Source organism: Agaricus bisporus, assembly GCF_000300575.1.
Source record: "Agaricus bisporus var. bisporus H97 unplaced genomic scaffold AGABI2scaffold_3, whole genome shotgun sequence".
Taxonomy (NCBI): Eukaryota; Fungi; Basidiomycota; class Agaricomycetes; order Agaricales; family Agaricaceae; genus Agaricus; species Agaricus bisporus.
This window is the reverse complement of record NW_006267366.1, coordinates 2,393,093-2,413,129: the sequence shown is the minus strand read 5'-3', so window position 1 is coordinate 2,413,129 and position 20,037 is coordinate 2,393,093. Positions and strand designations below refer to the sequence as shown.

The window sequence follows — 20,037 nt, the reverse complement described above, 5'->3', positions numbered from 1 at the left end:
GGTTCATTTTATCTGTATACCTCCTTAGAGGTAAAACCCTTATGAGAGATTACTTACTTTATGACTTGACTCTCCATCTTTTGATGTGGCGAGTCTGTTGTAGCAATGCACAATGCACAGCGTCTTCCGCGGTAATAATATGTTAACTTGTAGTAGTAAATCTAAAATCTCCGTGGTTTTCAATCCTCTTAATCCCGAACATAGCGACTCTTGCTGTTGAAATCACAAATCATTAAATCCAAGTTAACAATGGAACAATCAAACATCCATGGACTTTTAAAATGCCTCGTCTTCATAAAAAGTTGTGTCGGCACCGCGGTCTTGTCCGGGTATAACAAAAGTGTGATACAATCATGTGTAATCCTCGTTGCTCTAATTTCCGTGGGAATAAAAAAAACTTCATCATCATCGTATCTAAGTTTTCTCGGCTTACCTCGCGTCAAGCGATGTCATGCATCATGGATCACTATAACTGATCATGATGTTTTGATCAACGCCTCGGTAGAAAAAGTTAAAGAAACTGACATTGTGACAGTTGGACTTGGTGACATTGAAGTAGGTTTACAATCTTGGATGAACTGCAAAACTTTGTTTTTTTTTGTTCTTGAATGGTTTTCAGGATCAGCTTTGAATTTGAATATCGGTGATCGGAACTCGTAAATCTAGAATATTGGAGTAGATATGTTTGAACGTTCGACCTTTGGCCATGGTCTTTTTTTCCCGAGGGTCCTCTCACGGTTCGATACAACAACGTTCATGCTCCCTTGTTAGTTCCTTTGTAATAAGAATACACGTGTGATACTCATCGTCGTGAGGCACAACTGAGAGTCCATTGTTTTTTCTGTGTGTGAAAGGAATAACAATTATAACAGGTAAGTACTATGTAGGGACGTCCCTCGGAGGGGATTTAGGATTAGACTTTGAATTTGACATTTGGTTAACGCGACAATCGATCATCAAAAAGTGTATATGTAGTTTTTACCTATTGTGTTAATAAGTATAAAAAGAAGAAGTTACCGATGATAATCCGGAAAAATCGCAAATATTACATATTTAGTAATATAAAACTGAATGTTAACCTCAACCCACTTCATAATGGACGCTTCTAAGAACGATGTGTGGAGTTCGTGGGGGAGCAGGAGAGCCAAGATATGTTGAAGGAGAACTTCGGGCATAATGACGGTTGATTAGCGGGGGTTCACGTACTTGTGTTATAAGATCTTTTGACGCTCGCGAATATTTAAAGGCGGAAAAACCGGTACCAATCATGAGTTTGAAATACAAAGTAAACTGTTGTTTTGTGAAGCAAACCTTGTGGAACGGATGATAAGCGCTCACTCATTCTTTGTGCTTTGATAATATGACGACTTACATTGATGAAAGTCCCTGCAACATATCACTTTGTGGTGTACAGAGACCCGCTGCGGAGAGTGCACGTGCTAGAGGCCTGAAGTCGACAAACTCACTGACATGGTCAGAACATCCTTGGTAACGGCATCGAGAAGTAGTCTATGACGATATCATCCGAGTCGGCGATGACAACATTGAACACACAGCACGGGTTCTTTAGAATAGTCCATCGCAGTCATCCTGTCATTTTAAGGTGTGATCAGTGTCCGAAGCTATTCTTCGTGCTATTGCTGATTCTAAAGCTTAACCTTCATCATATCGATCAGTTTCTTTCGTCTAAGGCTTCCCAAGGGCACCACTGCAAGCATGCATGCTTTTTGAATGGATGGAAGCAGAAGGGGGGAATTCAGGAGGAGCTGCGGCCCGTATTTTGCCACCTGACGGGGTCTAGGCGCTGACGTCAGATCAGTATGATTTGATCATATCGCTAGTTACTACATCCACGTAGATTCACTGAATCTTTCCACACCCAATAGGTACATTCATCACCATAGTCGCTCTTCATCGCGATCAATGGACAATAACGTTCCCGTGCTGTTGCAATTGCCAGGAGAGAACCCCTCTCTGAAACTGGAGGTACGGATCAAGCTTCACTCAACAGCAGCGCAGTCAATTTATTTCGTGATCAATGAATTAATCATCTTCGTTAGATCCTGCCTCGAGGCCTCACCATTCACAGATTGCTCGTTCAGGACAATGGACGTGTGAGCCTCCATAGATCAATGGTATTCTGATTGATTATCCTCAGGGCTGTGTTAGGAAAACGACATCGTCATTGGCCCTGAGAAGCCCGAAGGCCATATCACCCAGAAATATACTAACAGCATTGTAGGGCGATATGCTAATCGAGTTCCAGTTGGGAAACATATTCTTAATCGGAACGGCATCCAAAGCGAATTTGAGGCAAAAGCTAACGGTATGTTGTTGTGACGATCTTATCGGAGAATATCTTTGTACGCTAATGGAATAAAAGAGAACCCACAAGTATCTTTGCATGGTGGACCAACGGGATTTGATTCAGTTGTGTGGACCGTCCTTGGAACAGAAGAAAAGCCCCTATTGTTTTCGAACACTGAGATAGAACGTATCCATGCTCTTCCTGCCAAAACGTTTGCTTTGTTCCGTTTGATCTCTCCGGATGGCGACCAAGGATATCCTGGTGAACTCTTAACAGAGGTTTTGATGGCCCTTGTTCCTTCAACGTCTGGACATAGCTCTATTACGAAACTCGGCCATGTCGTTATTGCTTATAGATCGAAACTCGCCGATGGAAAGGCGGGCGTTACGCCTGTCAACCTGACACAGGTGATGTCCTACATACTATCGTACATGACTGCAAGCTGATACGAGAGTTAATAGCATTGGGGTTTCAATATGAATGCGAGTTTAAGTGATCGTCTCGGTACCGAGATAGCCACCATCAAGGATCATGTAATAAGAATCGAGGTTCGTACTTGATCGAAAAGACTGTAAAATCTGCTTCTCATTTATTTTCTAGGCGGACGATATTGCGAAACGTGATAAACTCTCTCTACCTACGGGTGACTATACGCCTGTTTCATCTGCACCGGTATATGATTTCCGTAAATCGAAGGAGATCGGGAAAGACTTCCCTGAAGGAGGCTATGGTACGCCCATAGATCTATCCCTATGTCTCTGTTAGACCTGTGCTGATTCTATGTAAGACGACTATTTCCGTCTCAACAGCTCTGCCATATACCCCACACCTAAACACATACGGCTTTCTGACTTGGAAACCTGGAATTCATTGGATGCCATTTTAGCGCAGGCGCCTCTTAATGCCGCTTCGGCTGTGCAGCTTGCCTCTGAAAAAACGCGTATAGCCCTTGATTTCTTCTCAAACCGTAAGGAACATTGTAGCTTAAGCTCCAGACCCACTTTTGATCTTATCAATGCATCTTATCTAGAACGTGGTCTCATGTTCTATACAAATGATCTAGCCGATCCCGCGAAGGGTGCAAGGAAGCTCATTCATGGAGGTTCCGGAATCAGCGGTCACGGTGATGCTTACGGTCCTGGAAGTATGTGATTTGTATTTGTATATCCCTTAATTCAGTGTATTGACGAGATCTATTCCAGCCGCGGTGTTCCTTGAATTCCACGATGTAAGTCATTTTTGGTTGCGCTCCTCCACTCTGACTGATTCATCGGATTTCCACATGATAGCCCTTGGCTGCATTCCTGCAGCCTGAGAACAGGGATGCGGACGATACGATGATTACATCCGAGGAACTTTACAACAACTTTGTTCGCTTGGAGATAGGGTTTATGAACGCATGAAGGGCCGTGTGAGCAGGAAGTTGACCAAGGGACTCCCTAACAGGGAAACCAAATTTCAGGAGATGTCTATAGCATTCCTACTACTTGTGGTCATTGTCTATGATCATTGTTAAGCATCTGATGTGTTGACTGATATAAACCGAATGGTTGAGAGGAGATAACGCCACCTGAAAGCACTTTACATTATCGGATTTAGGCCAAGAAAGTCTCATCCACCCTAAGAATTAGGTGTGTATCCGAGGATGGCCGTTGTATAGTATTATGTCCGGTGTCAAAGAAGTTTTGACCGAGCAATCATCAGAAGAAGACTGTGGGTCAAGAATGGATGTATATCTATTAATCATTCCGCGCTTAGCTGGAACTAGAATCCTATGTACTCATGTGATGGAACATTAGTGGATAGATAATTCTAGACAGTACTTTAGCCTAACATAAGCGAAGTGAACAGCTGTTAGGGGTCACTCGCAGGTTGACTCTTCGAGTTCCATTGAGTGCATTGTGATGGTAAAGAATAGCAACTTCAAGCGAGCAGGCTACAGTTGTCAGTCCGAGGACTCCCACAAGTTATTGGAAGCGCTGCATTGGGATTAGAGGGGCTTATCGCTTCCATTCTAATCTTGCTTCGGCTCGTGGACTAATGATATGTTTGTATCTGATGCCATTGGCAATCACAGACAAATATGGCAATAACATTGGCTGGGGGGTGATGGCCGTGCTCGTCGACGTCAAGACTCTTGCAAGACACTCCCCAAAATCCGCCCAGTGAGTAGTCCAATCTCTTCCTAGGACCAATTCATGCCAGAATACCGCATTTTGTGTTGTTCAGGCGGCGGGAATGGGCTGGATTGGTCCTTGGATCTTGTGATGACAATCAAGTACTGACCATGAAATTATCAGTTCGGAACTTTCGTGCGACTCAATTTATCGCAGTATGTCCAGCCTTTGGATCCTCGAATCATTGAATACAGATCGCAATCCAACAGCCTTGAACCGATAAAACCGCTTGCCCAATATGCTGATCTCAAAACAGAACAGGCGCATCATCTACGAAAACCTTTTCAAGGGTGCGTTTCCTTAAACGAAATGCCGCTCTTTTCGTTAATTCAAGTCTGTCACAGAGGGTGTCCTTGTAGCAAAGAAAGATTTCAACGCGCCCAAACACGAAGATCTCGATGTTCCTAACCTTGAGGTGATCAAGGCCCTGCAAAGCCTTACCTCCAGGGGTCTGGTCAAGATGCAATTCTCATGGCAATGGTACTATTATGTATTGACTCCTGAAGGTGTCGAATACCTCCGTGAATGGTGCGTGACTAACGAAATTATGCGACGATCATGGTCCTCATTCATTGAAAGGCTTCACCTACCGGCAGAAATTGTTCCCGCCACTTACAAAAAGGCGGCTCGCCCAACTCGCCCAGCAGGCATCCGTTCTGGAGGTGAGGGTGCCTACCGCCCACCTCGTGGTGACCGGGATGACTACCGTAAGAAGGAGGGTGCCCCTGAAGGTTTCAGCCAGAAGACACAGTATGCTGGTGTTGGTCGGGGCGGACCTAGGGAGTAAATGTTGTATGCGCCAGTCCATTTGATTAATTTCCACGAGTATGTAGTATGCACATACTTCCCAACCATGGTACCCTTTCACTTCCCTTTTTACATGTCACTGTTCAACGTCCCTATATCCAATATTATAGGCTTGTGGCGGGATGACGAGGGGTCTTGCTATTAGTCCCTATATTTTCAGAAATAAGAGCTCAAAGTCCCTGCCGTTGATCTTGTCCTCTTCAACTCATGATGCTTGAATAATATCAAACTGACAGGCAGACGCCCTGGACTTATTCTCGTCCTCCGATGCGGGGAAGGTTCAACAGACGTAATTGCGCCATAATCATGAGCCGGCGGGCCTCCAATGTCGCTCTGTCAGGGTTTTCCACCGATGATGCGGATGGTCGATGAATCCGGTTCTCGGATTCAGAGTATCTCATGGGCAATGTTGAATTGTTTAGATGATGAGTTCGTAGTGTCGTTCGACATGTCAAGGTACGTATAATAATCTAACGATAAGGTATTACATTCCAGTACTACAATGAACTTTAGAGGCGAGACAAATAATATACAACTCGGCGAACCTAATTTCCAAACCGCTGCAGTCAAACAACAAGAAAAAAACAAGCAAAAGGAAAAAAAAAACAAAACCCCGCCAGATTGGGCATTACGTCGATCCTATTTTACATCTTTGCAGGTCTATCAATATTCTAGAAGTGCCTTTACGGGATTGATTTTGAATGTCTTCCAGAAATCTCTAGAATCCAAGGCGCGACCCAATGTTTCGACGTCCCTGGGGAGCGCACGTATCCCTTGTTCCTCCATTAATTCTTTTACCCAATCTGGAGGATTATCTCCTGAAGAGTCGCGGCCTTTGTCTAACGCAAGGGAAGTTGCCGAGCAATGGTCTTTCAAAGGGTCGCGAGGGACCATTCCAGGCGACTCAGGTGAACCCCATGCGTACGCTAGGTCCCACCAGTCATAGACACGGTTATCGCTTAGAATCCAACGCTTTCCTTGCGCTCGCAAAAAATTACCGTGGACGGCGAGGATGGCGCGGGCAACATCGATACCATGGATCAAGTGTAGACTTCCCTAACGATCGAGTAAATAACAATATCTATGAGTAATAAATTTATTGTTCCTACTTTGTTTTTCAGTGCATCTTTTGTAGGTGCGACTCTTGGGACCCATCTACGAGGTGATCGTTGATCTCCCCATAATCCGGCGAGATTCAGGACTGTGGTGGGCGGGTGAGGAGATAGAGCGAGTAATTCATCTTCGCAAGTCGCACGGAGTGTGTTGTTGTGAGGAGTATGTCGGTCACACCAGGGCCCTTGGATTTGTAGTGCACCTTCAGCATTCATTGTTCGCTAATGACGTCGAACACAAGGTTGTCAACCCAATCGACAAAAGATCCAGATTAAAATGGCGCGCCCCCGAAATCCAGTAGATCAGCAACCAAAATTTTTTAGCAATCTAATTATAACATACATCCCAGATATTTGTTGCACCTAATTGAATAAAGCGAACCTGCAGGTCTGTGTTTTTGTTCACAGTCCGCGAAGATTGATAGTTTCTCACAAGCCGTTGTGATGCTCCAGCGTTTTTTATCGGAAACGTCACAAGGACAGTCCGCGCATCCGGAAGCACCTCATACGGTTTGCTGTCATGCGAGTCGGGGTCAAAGTCGAATTGAACTGTGCCTTCTTTTCCAGTGCGTGTAGTTGCTGCACATCGAAGTCCGTTTTCTTGGCATAGCTGTATCAGAAATTTGGAAGTCCAACCTGCCCCCAAGATGAGGAGATCTACAGTTGAGGACATGAGGCAAATGGGGCGAGACGGAAAGAACAATGTGCTGTGAAGAGAAGTATGTCACGGGCCGCTAGCTGCTTACCACACCGGTTGACAGTTATCGCCGAGAAATCCAAAATTAGCAAACCTGACAATACACCGGTCTACAACAAAATGTCCATTGTCCACCACTTTTTCATCCTCCTGACAATTGGAGTCGTCTGGGCCCAGCATATAAGTATATTGAGCTGTAACACACGATACCTTTTATTGAAGTATCGAGATCTTGTTGCTATTTCACTCTACCAATATTGGACAACTTGCCGTAAGGCTTGGAAAACATATGTTAGAACCCCGCAAGTTGGACAACAAAAGGATGATTAAGATCCGGTTGCTTTATTTGTCAACTCGGAAGGCAAGTGCCCTCAGCTTCGTTACCTGATTATTCTATTCAAAAATACCCTGTGGAAAATCCTCCATTTGCCGGCCTGTTACGGCCCCGAGAACAATGCGCGGAGTTTTGAATGAGTAAAACGATCTCATTGCATAGGCTCCAGACCTCAAGCCGAATCATACATCATTGATCTACATTACAGAACATCAATCGACGTGCAAAACAAGGTAGTAAAAGACTTAATGAGAAGGATCTTCCACTGGGTTAAAAGGTCAAACGGTCATGTCGGCATCGAAACTTGGTGCTCGGCCAATCATCGTTCGAAGCCGCAGTTTCAGAAATGCCAAGTAGGCTGGACTGATTAGATCTCATGCATGAAGACGAGGCGGGCGCAGGTTACTTCGCCAATGTACATACGGGATCCATTGTGTCGGTCGGTCTGTGGGAAAATCAACACTAAGGCAGAGATCATATCCGGTCTAGCCCCGGTTTATTAGGCGCGAGGAACAAAATAAACGTGTATGATTAATTAGTAGTTATCGATTCTACACACTTGTTATGATAGTCGTCCATCTTCAGTCAGAGACAGTGGTTCCTGCGAAAAGGAATAAAACCTGTGTGCACAATAGATTGCACAAATCAAAGCTAAAGTAATATCGGGGTGCTTCGCGAGGAGCAATCATACAAGGTTTGACTCTCTCCTCAGGAAGTAGAAATAACTCATACTAGCTACTGTCCATATCGGAATAGAAGATTGACTCGGACGCGTTTGAAGATTCAGGAGCCTATCCGCAAATGAGAGCAGCTTTCCGTTGTAGTCACGTACTACTTGATGATTCAAATCATCAATATGGGTCGTTGGAAATAAGGAGGCCTCACGAATACAGCGGGGATCTCACTGGAAATATCCTGTGTCGGGAATCTGAAAGGGCTCGGAAGCATACGTTTACATTCATCTGTTGCTGACACTTCGAGTCATACATGATAAATTGAAGTATTTCGCTCAAGCGTACGCATGGGATCATCACTACTGAGTTCGAGTGTATGATAAATACGTTGGTCCGAGTCCAAGACACGTCCCTCATTCACGGATCAGTATGCAGCTTGCAGAAAAATAAACTATTATTGTACCTGATTGAAAAGCCGTTAGCCTCCCGATCGATAGTTACACTGTTAGAGGCTCAGTTTTATCCCAAACGAGCGTGAGACGGAATAGGTTCACAATTATATACAAGTCATACTACCTATGTTCAAAATTTCTCCTTGTGCCTGTGAGAGCTAGTTTCTGCGGTCTATACCATCAGGGGAAAAAGAGCGCCGAAGGAGATGATCACTGGTGATAGTCAAAGATCAGGTGTCCGGGAAAAGACCAAGTATGAGACCCGAAAGAGTCGCATCCCATGGAAATTTTACCACATTGTGACCCGACTGAAGGAGCCGATGTGCTTCCGAGGGACTCAGAAACCCATGAGAACGTCGCCAGAACATATAACCCAAGCTACTACCAACACTCCAGGAGCTTAGACAGAAACGAGGCATGCATTCTGCGCTTCTCCATCTAAATGGGGACTCCGTGGAAATTCAAGAAGGTGTTAACTTCTATAGGAACATTCATGGATGAACATTTCGGGACTGATCAACAGACATCTTTGTGCATGCCGTTAACTGCCGTTAAATAGTCTTTCATAACTCCATATGGTTATTGCCGTTTGTAATGGTGACTTTCAACATCATTCGCTCTGATTTGACAAATTTATGATTTTGAAGGTGTCTGAAGTCTCTCGAGGAGCTCGAGGGACTTGCAGCTTATTGAGGTATTCATACTCCCACCTCTCGTCACGTCTTCCGACTTCCCGTCTCGACCTCAGTACTCTCAGTCATTATCCAATCAAGACAAGAATCCGCGAATTCTCTCCTCTCTCACTGCAGCTCACTGCAACTCTTCCCTTTCTCCCCTCGGTTGGTTTATTTCAACATGCATCAATTCAAACTCTTTCAGGTCCACGTTACACACTGACCTCAGCGTGTGAACGCAGCTGCTTGTGATAAGAGGGTTTTACTATCTTTATGTAGCCAGTCGGGCAAGATCATTGCTGAGCGCTGAGCATTAGCGACATAGTTGGTTTATCTGAGTTCTTATCAGTATCTGTCTACTAAACTTTTATCTTCCCTAGTATACGCTTCGCGGGATGGAGACAATATATTGGGTAAACATTGAACCCGCTTTATCCCCTTAAAATTCCTTCGAATTCGAATTGAACCGTTATAGGGCTCCGTCTAGTTAAGAAGAAGCAGATTCAGGGTTCATCGCGCTGCATTAGTCCTATCCGACTTGAGCTCTGATATCGATAGCCTAGTAAGTCATCCCGGGGATATCCAGGTCTTGCTGTTCTCGCACTTACGGAGGCCTTCAAGACTTTATTCAGAAATTCCGATATCAGGAGGAGGAGATGCTTCCGATACGGATATTTTTTAGGTACCCGACTAAGTACTGTACCTTGTAATAAATAGCCTTTCCAACCTAATTAATTCCTTATAGTACATAAGTTGACATTCAAGCTGTCGGGAAACCCGGCCAGAGACAAAACTGTCGACCTCAGTTGTTCCATGGACTTCCAACAAGTTCAACCATCAGGAGAAAGGAACGAAACTGCCTTCTGTTTAAAGCTCATCATTGCAAGTAACCTGGCGACAGCAGTGGGAACCCGTAGTATGCAAGGGACTTTGCTGATTTCACACCTCGGTGATGGGGCTCCTCGGCCAAAGGCTCAGAACTTGACCATCGTTCTAGTCGACCTATCTGAAAGAACTGTGTACTTGAAATTCCGTCATATCCGACTTTGTTGGACAGAGTACTCACTTCGGTAGCAACAATTAGCTAGATCAGAGCAACCATGCGGCATCATATCATGGCGAATGATGTCTGTCCGGCCTTCACATGGCTACATTAAGTCGGTTTATCATTAGAACATGTAGGACAGTTCGGACAATCCTGTCACAAAGATGATGGCCTTTGGGCGTGAAAGAAAAACTTCTCCGGAGAGGCAGATTACAAAGTTTACAGCGTGCGCTAAGCTTTGTGTCGCTCAGTAACAATATGCAATACGCACCACGTAGTAATGAATAGAGATGTAGCCGTACTCGAGCGGTAATGCACGTTCGCACAAGCGTAACACATCTGACTCCTGGTCCAGGCGCAAATGACAGAGTCGGCGGAGTCGGAACAGGTTGACTATCAAGATAAAAGGGAAGGCGATGCCCTACAACAAAAGTTGCCATCAGCTGTAATAACATCTAAATAGCATTCCCTAACAGCACTTGATACCGGTAAGATGTAGCCGGTTTCGATTATCTAGTGTCGGCCTTCAATCACGGTAAGATCCAGATAGAATCGCCGTTCTTAAACTTGGTATATTGGCCCCCTTCCCCAGCTCGCGATGGCGGGAATTACGTCGAATTGCGCGAATACACCGATACTCTCCGTTGTTACATCACCTGACATTTATGAGATACTAGAGGTATCTTTAGTAACAGGGCAGCAGTGACCTGCGGCGATTAGTGGGCTACGGGATTGGGCGGACAAGCTGATATCGTTCTCAAAATATTAGTGACTCCAGTGAGAGATAACATCGGTACTTGCCATTTTCAAAGACTCTATACATGTATCAATGCTATATGCGTTCATACCCCTATATTCTCCTTAGTCCACTGCAGCTGTCCGCTTCAACTCTCTATATTTTTAGTATACCAAACTTACTCATGTAAATTGCTTGGCAGGACTCACTACTACACACGAATGAGTAATGATTCTGTTTTAATCGTATTCGGCGGCCTTTTCGAGTTCTTTGCTTGTTAAGTCCTGCACCATTTGGAGGCTTGAAAGGGCCGAATTAATGCTAGCAAGTTGCCCAAGGGAACCAGCGATACTGATGTAGTTCGGATTTCTCCGACTATAAATTGAGCTAAAAATATCATTCGGACCCCCTATCTACTATCTGCTAAAACTCGCCCGAAGCTGCTTGAGTCCGCTTGATTGGTAATGTTCTCGATATAGCAGCATTAATTCATGACCATCTATCGACCAGGCTCAATAGTCACTGAAATATTAGGCTCGTCATGTTGAACGTTGAGCGCTCAGCAGGGGAAATGACGACAACAACTCGGGTATAATTGTCCCATGCGGGCAATGTACTCTATAGTGAATTTGAATATATATAACACCGGTGGCATCGATTCATATTTTTAAAGGCCTTATAACAGTCATTAGTATTAATCAGAAAAGCGGATTGATACCAAATGAGACTGTATATTATACCGCTCTTCGGAATTGAGGATTTCTACCTCAGTCGATTCATGACCACGACCACCTTTTTTGGCATTTTGTGAAGCACTTCGTCATAACAAAACAGTGTGGGTCGGGAACTCTCTTGAGTCATGCGGAGCCATATGGCAGAAGACAAGATTCAACGGGATTCATTCAGAATGGAGGTAAGTAGAAATGGATTCTCTATTGCAAACACGTATATTCAGAGTAGTGGGTTGGAAGAGAAATCTACAAAGCTTATACACTGAGGGGTGGATGATATACTATGAGCTACAGGTTACAAAAATCATTCCCAATTAGGTTTATAAACCGAACTGAAAAACAATGCCAGCCCAAGCCCAAAAGAAGAAGAAACAGAAAAAAAAGCTATCGTAGGGTAGGAAAACCATATTCAAACACACATGCAACACTCGGTCATCGGTGCACTTAGATAATGTCCATTCCTCCGGCCCACCAACGTAAAGTCGCTGACATGCAGCCGGCAAAAGACGTAGACCACCGACTTGATGATGCCGCACGCATGACACAGCCAGACGTTGCGGCCCCGAAAACCGACCACACCACCATCCTACATACACATAATTATGCCAAAGGAAAGAACACGGGGGAGAAAAAAGAAATGAGTAAGATTAATTATCGAATTAAACCGGATATCCGGGACAGTCAAGAGGTGGGGTGAGACGTATAAAAGCAAGTCGAAATGGTTGAACCGGAACAAAAGAGAATCAAAACACGCTGAATGTGAAGAAACTCACTTATTGGAATCCTGTAGACGGACCAGGCCATGGCATATTCATCGTATCATTGTCAAGATAACCAGGACTCGTCGTACCACTTTCCCCTCCCATACCCCCACCAGCAGTCCCACGACCAACATCAGTACAATATCGATGCATTCCCTGTCCTCCAGGGTCAGATGCACCTCCAACACCTCCCCTACTCAACATTCCCATCTCCAACATCTGCGACAACGTTGCAGTTTGCAAATCTGTCGCATAAGCCATAGGATATCCCATGGCCAATTGTCCAAATATGAAATCCGCTTCAGAAGTCGAAGAAGTTGGGATGCCGCTATTGTTTGTTTCGACACCACCACCATTACCGCTATCTAGAAGCGGTGAAGCTGCAGTTGATAGTCCTCCTCCAACGGATGGTGATCCAATGCTGGGACTAGGACCAGCGGAGTGGACGAGATGGTTTTCAGGGCTGAAAATACTATTCATCCCTTGGAACTCCCTCAACTGCGATTGCTCGAGTGAGTACCAGTAATCCTGCTCTAACGACTGCTGTTGATGCTGATGAGGATGAGAATGAGGAGGTTGATGATGTTGATGATGTTGAGGTGGACGCGACTGGAAAAACGATGACGACGACGAAGGTAACAGACCTTCCGCCGTAAACTTGGAGTCTCCACTCGTTGATGGCATTCTTCCAAGTTCATCACTATACAACGGCAAGTTGACCATCCCCGACTGCGCTTGCTGTGTCATCGTAGACGAGCCCATCAATGACGCTTCAGAGATACTGGTAGTGGGATGATGATGAAACATCGGTGGTGTCGTCACATGCTGTTGCCGTTGATGATGCCGACGCCGATTACTATGAGAAACGCGTCTCGATCCAGCAACGGTTCTTGGACCCAACGGTGGCGTGTTTGCATTTTCAGAAACGTTAGAAGATATCGGACTATCCGAGTTACGTTCGCGTTTATTACTGTTCCATGCTGATGGTTGAGGAAGCGGTAAATCACCAACCGACGCCAACTCATAAAGAAGATCCCTACAAGGTTATAAAGATTTCAGTATGAGAATCTCAGACGAACAGTTTTTCGAAACTCACCATAGTCGACCAGCAGAATGCCAGAGAGTCTCAGAGCTCTTCAAAATCGTCATACTCTTATGCACATCCTTCATCTCCTTAGCCGCATCCGTCATCAACCCATTCCGCTTCCCTCCCCAAATACTCAACAACAACACAATGCTCGAGGTAAACACCGCCATCTGCACTGGAGGATACACCAAACCGAACCTCCTATGCAAAACATCCACGACATGGATACATGACCTGGCGGCGTTCGTGCATATAGTCAAGGATGGGAAAATGAGAGGAGAAGGTTTGGATGGGGAGGGTATGAAGGGACGGTGAATGAGAATTTGGACGTGGTAGTATGAAGTCCAGAGTAATACGGATTGCATGAAAAATTCCTCATTTTCGCGATCCGGATCCCAGCGTACTACAAAATAATGGTCAAAATGGTGTATGAGACTATAGGTGTGGCGACAACGTACAGTGTTCCGGAACCGAATCCACAAACCGATTCAACGCCGAGTCGAGTTCAGCAACAATAAGCTGTTCCCACGAATTATCGACAAATCCAAGAAGGAGCTTTGATTTGTTGATCGAATACTACAACAGGGTAAGTAACAGGAACGAGATTGATGTAAAATGGGGAGAAACAAAGAAGAACTTACAATCGTCCTCAATGCAAATGCCAAAACCTGAGATAATTTTAGGAAGCACAAAAATGAAGCGACAAGCGAAGGTTTTCCAGGAGGCTGTTTCCATCTCTTTTCAGGATCAGGATGTTCCCAATACTCATCATCGCACTCGACGGGAAGATCGATATCGAAGCTAATAACCAGAACAGAAGAGACAAAACAAAAATACACGGAAACGCAGATTGGAATATTAAGCTAAGAGACGGGGAAAAAAATAGGAAAAGACGCACTCTTCATCGTGAACCGCACATGGTCTACCAAGTCCAGAGCTAACTCCTCTATCAATGGACACGAGTACCCTGATATGAAATATTCAATAAATTCCGCCAACATCAAAAACAAAAAGAAAACTACAGACCAGAAGGCACGCTTCCAAAGTTCATCTTCCACCGTCATTGGACCTTTCATCTTCCGTTTCCTATGCGCACCCACATCCTGCGCCAATCTCAATCCCACCCCCACCATCGCCCAACAAGCCTGAGGAGCAGACGATCCATGTAAAAACAATACCGAAAGCTAAGGTTGGGGTGTGAGTTGACGTTCGTACGAACTCAGATGATGGGATGGGATGAATGACTTACTGAATAGAATTGTAGGTCGTATAAATTAGATGGAGTCAAAAACGTTCTTCTGACCATTTGAACCTGTTCAAACCATTTCCAACCTGACGAATGTCTATTCCGTCTTCTATTCCGTCTCTCTTCCTTACTCCCACTCCCACTCTCTTTCCCGTCTCCTTCAGCCGAGCTCTCCTCCTCCTCTTCCTTGTCCTCATTATTCTCTTCTAGTTCTCCCTCGCTCAACACTCTCGGATCATCACAAAATCGTGCACCATTGGCACATACTAACAAGACATTGGCTCCGAATTTCGGATCTTGAAGATGTAAACCTTCTTTAATAGCACGTTCGAATGTGGGTCGATGAAGGAGTGGCATAAAGATATTGACGTGTTTGAAATAGAGATCGACGAGATTGTGAAGGAGGTCTGATTCAGGAAAATCGTATGGAGGTCGAGTTGAAGTTAACGATATCAATGTTTGTTCTTCCCACTATGCACACCCAAAAAACGCGTTTTTGTTTTTTTAGCATTTTCAAGAAGTCATCTTGCATGAGTTAAAAAAAAAAATTCTCACAGGAGGTTTCGTCCAAAATCGATCTCTCTTCAAAGACAAATCTTCTGGTTTCATAGACCACGTCCGTTTTCCCGTATATTCGTTTTTCAACTCCAGAGCAGTCTGTATCAACATCACTCCACTTGATTTTCCGAAAAATCGATAATCTTTGGGTTGTTCGACAGATAACTGTTTGAAATGGTCTGAGAGAATGATCTGGGCATCGTCGTCGGGTGGAGGTTGAACGTAAGTAGTACCATAACGACGTAATATGGAGGCCATGATATCCACGAAGGCGTGTACGGACTGATTGTCAGTTGGGGTTGAAGCGTCGTTTGCATTGGTATTGTTGTTGTTGGTGTTGTTATTGTTGCTGCTGCTGTTGGCTGGGTCGGGGGAGTAGGGATTGGATTGCGATAGTGGTTTGGATGAAGATGATGATGAGGCGAAGAGGGGACTGGGATCGAGAGGTGATTGGTTCAAGTCGAAATCCTCTTTTTCTATAGCGATATCCAGTTGGCGGAGGAGAGTTTCGTCTGGACATAGCTAGAAATAGAAATTTTGTTGGCAGGTGGAAAAATGAGGAGCAACTTGTGAGGATGACGCACTCGTTTCAAGAGCTTCTCGAGTTTCTGTAATCGGTTTTCCAAGCTCTCGACGTAACTAGCAGTCCCATATCAGCAAAAATCCACATGTCTGTCTGTATGACTCTCACCCCTTCGAAGGACCTCGTTTCTGTAAAACCTGAGACTGAGGATCAAGAAAAAAATCGGGTGACAAAGACATACCCTTGCTGTTTCGACATAAGTGCACTCATAATTGTTGGTTATACAATTAGAGCATCGGTTTCCTGGCATCTGTACGCCATTACCTATCCCAAAAGAAGAATAAGGCACTGTCAGTCGGGGCTCTGGAATGGACGTACATCTGACTAGTTTCCATTCGCATCAGTCTTTAGTGTTTCGAGACCCAAAAAACATGAGGAGCCTACTTTTCTTGCGGCGACAGATATCGCAAGCACGTTGTATTCTGCGTTTTTTATTGACATTGCTGGGGTCGTATTCTTCCTCGTTGGAGGACATTTTCGACCGGCACGCCGCAGAGCACTGACTGCGTTAGTCATAGAACGGTCACTTAAGAGGTTTTCGGATGACACATCCATATTAGGAAGTATGACGCATAATGCCGTGATGCCGTGCTGCCGACTGACGAATCTTTCTCGGCGTCCAGCTGCAATGGCTTTGAGAATTCGAAGTATAGACTGCGGCTGCGACTATGTTGCGCGTTTGACGTTTGTCTATTCTTTTCGCTGTGAGTCATTGATAGATGGGGGGTTCCTGGCAACCGCGCGGGCGGACGCGCTCGGAGGAGCCTAACTGACTCGAATCAATTTATACTTGGATCAGGTCATGCTAGCCTCACTTGGTCACTCAACTCAATGAGAACTGTGTAAGCTTACAAGAATCGTGTGCTTGAAACTCAAGGGTGAGTTATTATTCCCACCTAAAGACCGATGATCGCCGGAGTGCGAGGCCGCAGTCTAGATTCCGACACGAGAGGAACGGTTTTCTTGTTTTAGTGCGACAGCTACATAATCATAAGTAGAGGGACGCGATTCATGTGAAATCTGGGCGTTAATCATAGTCGTAACGTGGCTTCTCGATCAGCGCTGTTGTTCACTCCCTCGAATCAGTCAGCGCAGTCATTGCAACAGTGATAGCTTGACCTTCTTTGATCGCGGCAAAGTGTAAATGCTGCTCCATCGATTTGCAGCACTCGTCAGTGGCGTGCCGGACTGCTCTGTTTGAGGTTCTACGACCAGCAACGACGGGGAAGGATTTTTGTTTCGGGAATTTCAACCGAACACAAGTTGTCTGTTGGCAACCACGGTCCACACGATCGTGTCTGGATGCATTTTGATGTCCCCTAATGCGACCCTGTCTAAGGTTGTCGCGTGCCCAGTCGCTATCACTACCGCTGGTATGCACAAAACGGGCAAGGAACTTAGCGCCCAGCAAGGTATGGTCTACATAAGAACGAGCCGGGGCAGCACGCGGGGAGGTGGCAGAGATGTTTGGATAGCGGAGTGGGAGAGGGTTAGTCGTGCCTGAGTATGAAATTGATTGACCAAAATCAATCCGGACCGGCTGAAGACTGAATTGGCTTGGAATTGGCGATTTCTGCTCCTTGCTCCCACAAATTTTCTGGCCAGCTTCGGTCGTATTTATGATCCTGTCCCGCCCCAGTCTTCTGCCGCTCATCTCCCCAAGACACATAATTTAAATTCCCAGCTCTCGCGTCTTGCCCACTCAACTATGCCCCAGGTAGTAGGAGATGATGACATGCCTCATGGCTGGCACACCGAATTCCGGCAAGTCTGACCCACCTGATTCGCCACAGAGAAATCCTCTAATCGATGGAAACGTGTCCAGATCTTCCTCCTCAAATTATCACAACCCACCCTCCAGCACCCCAGCCTCACCCCCTTCCCCATCGCCCATGGACGTCGTCCACTCCCCTCCCCCTCCCTCCGACCAGACCATCAAGACCCTCGACCGCATTTCCTCTCTCGAATTAGCCCTGGTGCGCCCTTTTCCCATCAAAAAACAAGTTATTTTTACTTATCTTCCGATCACTCTCCTCATTTCAGTGTTCGAATTTCACCTGTTGCAGCATCAGGCTACCCGATCTACACGCTCTCGTCGAGCATTTCGAAGAAAAACATGTCGTGGCCCTCAACATCGACGGAAAACGGATTTACCCCGAAAATACCTCCGGTAAAAGATTAGCGGTTTTTCCACCTTTACCGCCATCATTATCAAATTCGCCCTCCTCCTCCCGGTCCTCTTCTCCCCCAACGCCCATAATTCCTCTCGCTACTGCTGCATTCTTGAATTCTGATGAGAGCTTGGCCCAACAAAATTTGACGTCAATGGCGTCGTGTGGCGTGTATACGCCCTTTAGCGGAATGATGATCTCTCCTCCGGATGAAGATCCATATGGCTTATTCGATACATTGGATACTTACCCCATCATGTCCTGTTCACCACCTTCCTGCAACCCCGATTTTCCAACCCACGCCCAAACCTCATGTTCCTCCTCCTCCTCTTCACCATCCACAATGACAACCTCCCGATCACACGACCCCATGATCCTCAATTCCGACTGTCATTCTGATGTCATAATAACCGACTACAATCATACTCACTTCGCCGACGGTGAGGAAAAGAAAAAGAAGAGGACGAAGAAGGAGGTTATTACGGATCGGGAAGTCAAGAAGGTCGTTCATCGACTGCCGAAAGCGGATAATATGGTCATGAATATGACAGCTGTCTCTGCGAAGAATGCTGCAAAAGCGAAGATGCGGCTGCTAAGCGGGAATAATGTAAAGAAAAGAGAGAAGGCTTATCGATGTCCTGTACGTCTCTTTTTTTTTTTTCTACCCCTGTCTATTCTTTTTCTACGGTCTCATTCTACTACGATTATTCGAAAATAGAAAGCAGGATGTACCAAGGTAAGTAAGCAAAAAAACTTGTTCGCTTTTTTTTTATCGGAGCAAATGGCTCAATTTTGCTTTTTACGTATAGTCGTATCTGAATCCAAATGGTCTAAAATACCATCTCGAAAAAGGCACCTGCCACATCCAACTAGACTCCACTTCCACAGAACCCGAAGCCTACACCACTTCTTCTGACTCTTCTTCTTCAATTCCGATGCACACAAACGCGTCTCCTCTACAACCTGCTCCTTCAATTGAATTTACCAGCCCGTCAACACCAAGATCAACAGCACCACTTTCTTCTTCTTCTTCTTCCTCATCGCCTTATTTTTTGAAAATCGAAAACTATATCGCTGCTATGCAACGACATCGACTAACACCATGTGGTAATACCACTACCTCAATGATGCCTACACCACCTGCAACACCAGGTTCAGAATCTCCGAACTGTGAAACTTATCTTCCCCTTCCTGGTATTACTACTACCACCACCACAGTACCTTCACCTTCGACTATGATATCACCATCACCAATATCATTACCGATACCAGCGGCTCCAACTCCTATTTCGCCAACCTCGAAATCAATGTTTTTGGCAACTAGGATGACGATGCCGACGACGATGATGGTGGAGAATTATAATGGTGGAGGTGCTGGAGATGAATCTCAGGTACGACCAATGAGTCCGTGAAAGAAATGGAAAGAAAAGAGAAAGAAAAAGTTGGGGGAGTTTTGTGTCGCAGTTGTCGCAGTTTTTTTGATGATGATGATGATGGTTTTTTTCTTGTAGGAGTAGTCGTATACAGTATATATATATACCTTTTTTTTGGCGCGTTGGTAAGTAGGTACATATAATCTTATTGTTTTTTGACATATCCAAATATGATATGTGCGCGAGTGGTACCGGTGTGTTCAGAATGTGATGTAATGATTTTGACTAACTACGTTACTTGAATACATTTAAACCAGTTAACCTTGTGCCTCTGAGTTTGAACTTTGGTCTGGTTTTGTAAGTCCGACCACACGACAACTTGCGGTCTGGACGCACCCTCAGGCCGGCCCGGTATGTTTATCCGAACTTACGCCATCCTTCCCCTTGAACTTCCTCTTAAAAAACAATGCTAACGCGTGGTTCTTCTTGACTACTGGCCAATTTTATGATC

At 45.2% G+C, this 20,037-nt stretch overlaps 5 protein-coding genes across 5 annotated transcripts; 3 read left to right on the top strand and 2 right to left on the bottom strand.

Moving 5' to 3' along the window:
- Positions 1-1,858: 1,858 nt before the first annotated feature.
- On the top strand, positions 1,859-3,868 carry AGABI2DRAFT_191563 (hypothetical protein). The gene is made up of 10 exons (XM_006459609.1): positions 1,859-1,986; positions 2,061-2,114; positions 2,170-2,326; positions 2,384-2,715; positions 2,770-2,856; positions 2,909-3,038; positions 3,096-3,275; positions 3,339-3,452; positions 3,511-3,536; positions 3,598-3,868. Exons 1-10 carry the CDS (start codon positions 1,924-1,926, stop codon positions 3,709-3,711), a joined length of 1,257 nt encoding a protein of 418 aa, XP_006459672.1. The 5' UTR covers positions 1,859-1,923; the 3' UTR covers positions 3,712-3,868.
- Positions 3,869-4,424: 556 nt separating this feature from the next.
- On the top strand, positions 4,425-5,483 carry AGABI2DRAFT_191562 (hypothetical protein). The gene is made up of 5 exons (XM_006459608.1): positions 4,425-4,473; positions 4,609-4,775; positions 4,830-5,013; positions 5,065-5,341; positions 5,403-5,483. The coding sequence occupies exons 2-4, from the start codon at positions 4,724-4,726 to the stop codon at positions 5,270-5,272; spliced, it is 444 nt and encodes a 147-aa protein (XP_006459671.1). The 5' UTR covers positions 4,425-4,473; positions 4,609-4,723; the 3' UTR covers positions 5,273-5,341; positions 5,403-5,483.
- Positions 5,484-5,955: 472 nt separating this feature from the next.
- AGABI2DRAFT_202013 (hypothetical protein) lies at positions 5,956-7,086 on the bottom strand (the record flags this gene model as incomplete). The annotated part of the gene is made up of 4 exons (XM_006459607.1): positions 6,748-7,086; positions 6,402-6,626; positions 6,207-6,348; positions 5,956-6,125 (listed from the first exon to the last, which is right to left on the bottom strand). The coding sequence occupies exons 1-4, from the start codon at positions 7,075-7,077 to the stop codon at positions 5,956-5,958; spliced, it is 867 nt and encodes a 288-aa protein (XP_006459670.1). The 5' UTR covers positions 7,078-7,086.
- Positions 7,087-13,195: 6,109 nt separating this feature from the next.
- Positions 13,196-16,457, bottom strand: AGABI2DRAFT_218980 (hypothetical protein; the record flags this gene model as incomplete). Its single annotated transcript, XM_006459606.1, has 12 exons — positions 13,196-13,544; positions 13,605-13,998; positions 14,054-14,171; positions 14,237-14,396; positions 14,494-14,562; positions 14,622-14,779; positions 14,845-14,967; positions 15,070-15,312; positions 15,397-15,761; positions 15,980-16,038; positions 16,120-16,246; positions 16,367-16,457. Coding segments are annotated over 12 exons (2,256 nt in total), but the record flags the coding sequence as incomplete, so codon positions are not given.
- Positions 16,458-17,724: 1,267 nt separating this feature from the next.
- AGABI2DRAFT_116628 (hypothetical protein) lies at positions 17,725-19,565 on the top strand (the record flags this gene model as incomplete). The annotated part of the gene is made up of 4 exons (XM_006459605.1): positions 17,725-17,958; positions 18,026-18,793; positions 18,872-18,889; positions 18,963-19,565. The coding sequence occupies 4 exons, from the start codon at positions 17,725-17,727 to the stop codon at positions 19,563-19,565; spliced, it is 1,623 nt and encodes a 540-aa protein (XP_006459668.1).
- Between the last annotated feature and the right edge of the window lie 472 nt (positions 19,566-20,037).

Bases quoted from the DNA above. Each gene is read 5' to 3' on its own strand.
- AGABI2DRAFT_191562 (XM_006459608.1), top strand. From the start codon at position 4,724: ATGCTGATCTCAAAACAGAACAGGCGCATCATCTACGAAAACCTTTTC. The intron at 4,776-4,829 runs GTGCGTTTCCTT...AGTCTGTCACAG, and splicing joins CTACGAAAACCTTTTCAAGG to AGGGTGTCCTTGTAGCAAAG. The intron at 5,014-5,064 runs GTGCGTGACTAA...ATTCATTGAAAG, and splicing joins GTCGAATACCTCCGTGAATG to GCTTCACCTACCGGCAGAAA.
- AGABI2DRAFT_191563 (XM_006459609.1), top strand. From the start codon at position 1,924: ATGGACAATAACGTTCCCGTGCTGTTGCAATTGCCAGGAGAGAACCCC. The intron at 1,987-2,060 runs GTACGGATCAAG...CATCTTCGTTAG, and splicing joins ACCCCTCTCTGAAACTGGAG to ATCCTGCCTCGAGGCCTCAC. The intron at 2,115-2,169 runs GTGAGCCTCCAT...GGGCTGTGTTAG, and splicing joins TCGTTCAGGACAATGGACGT to GAAAACGACATCGTCATTGG.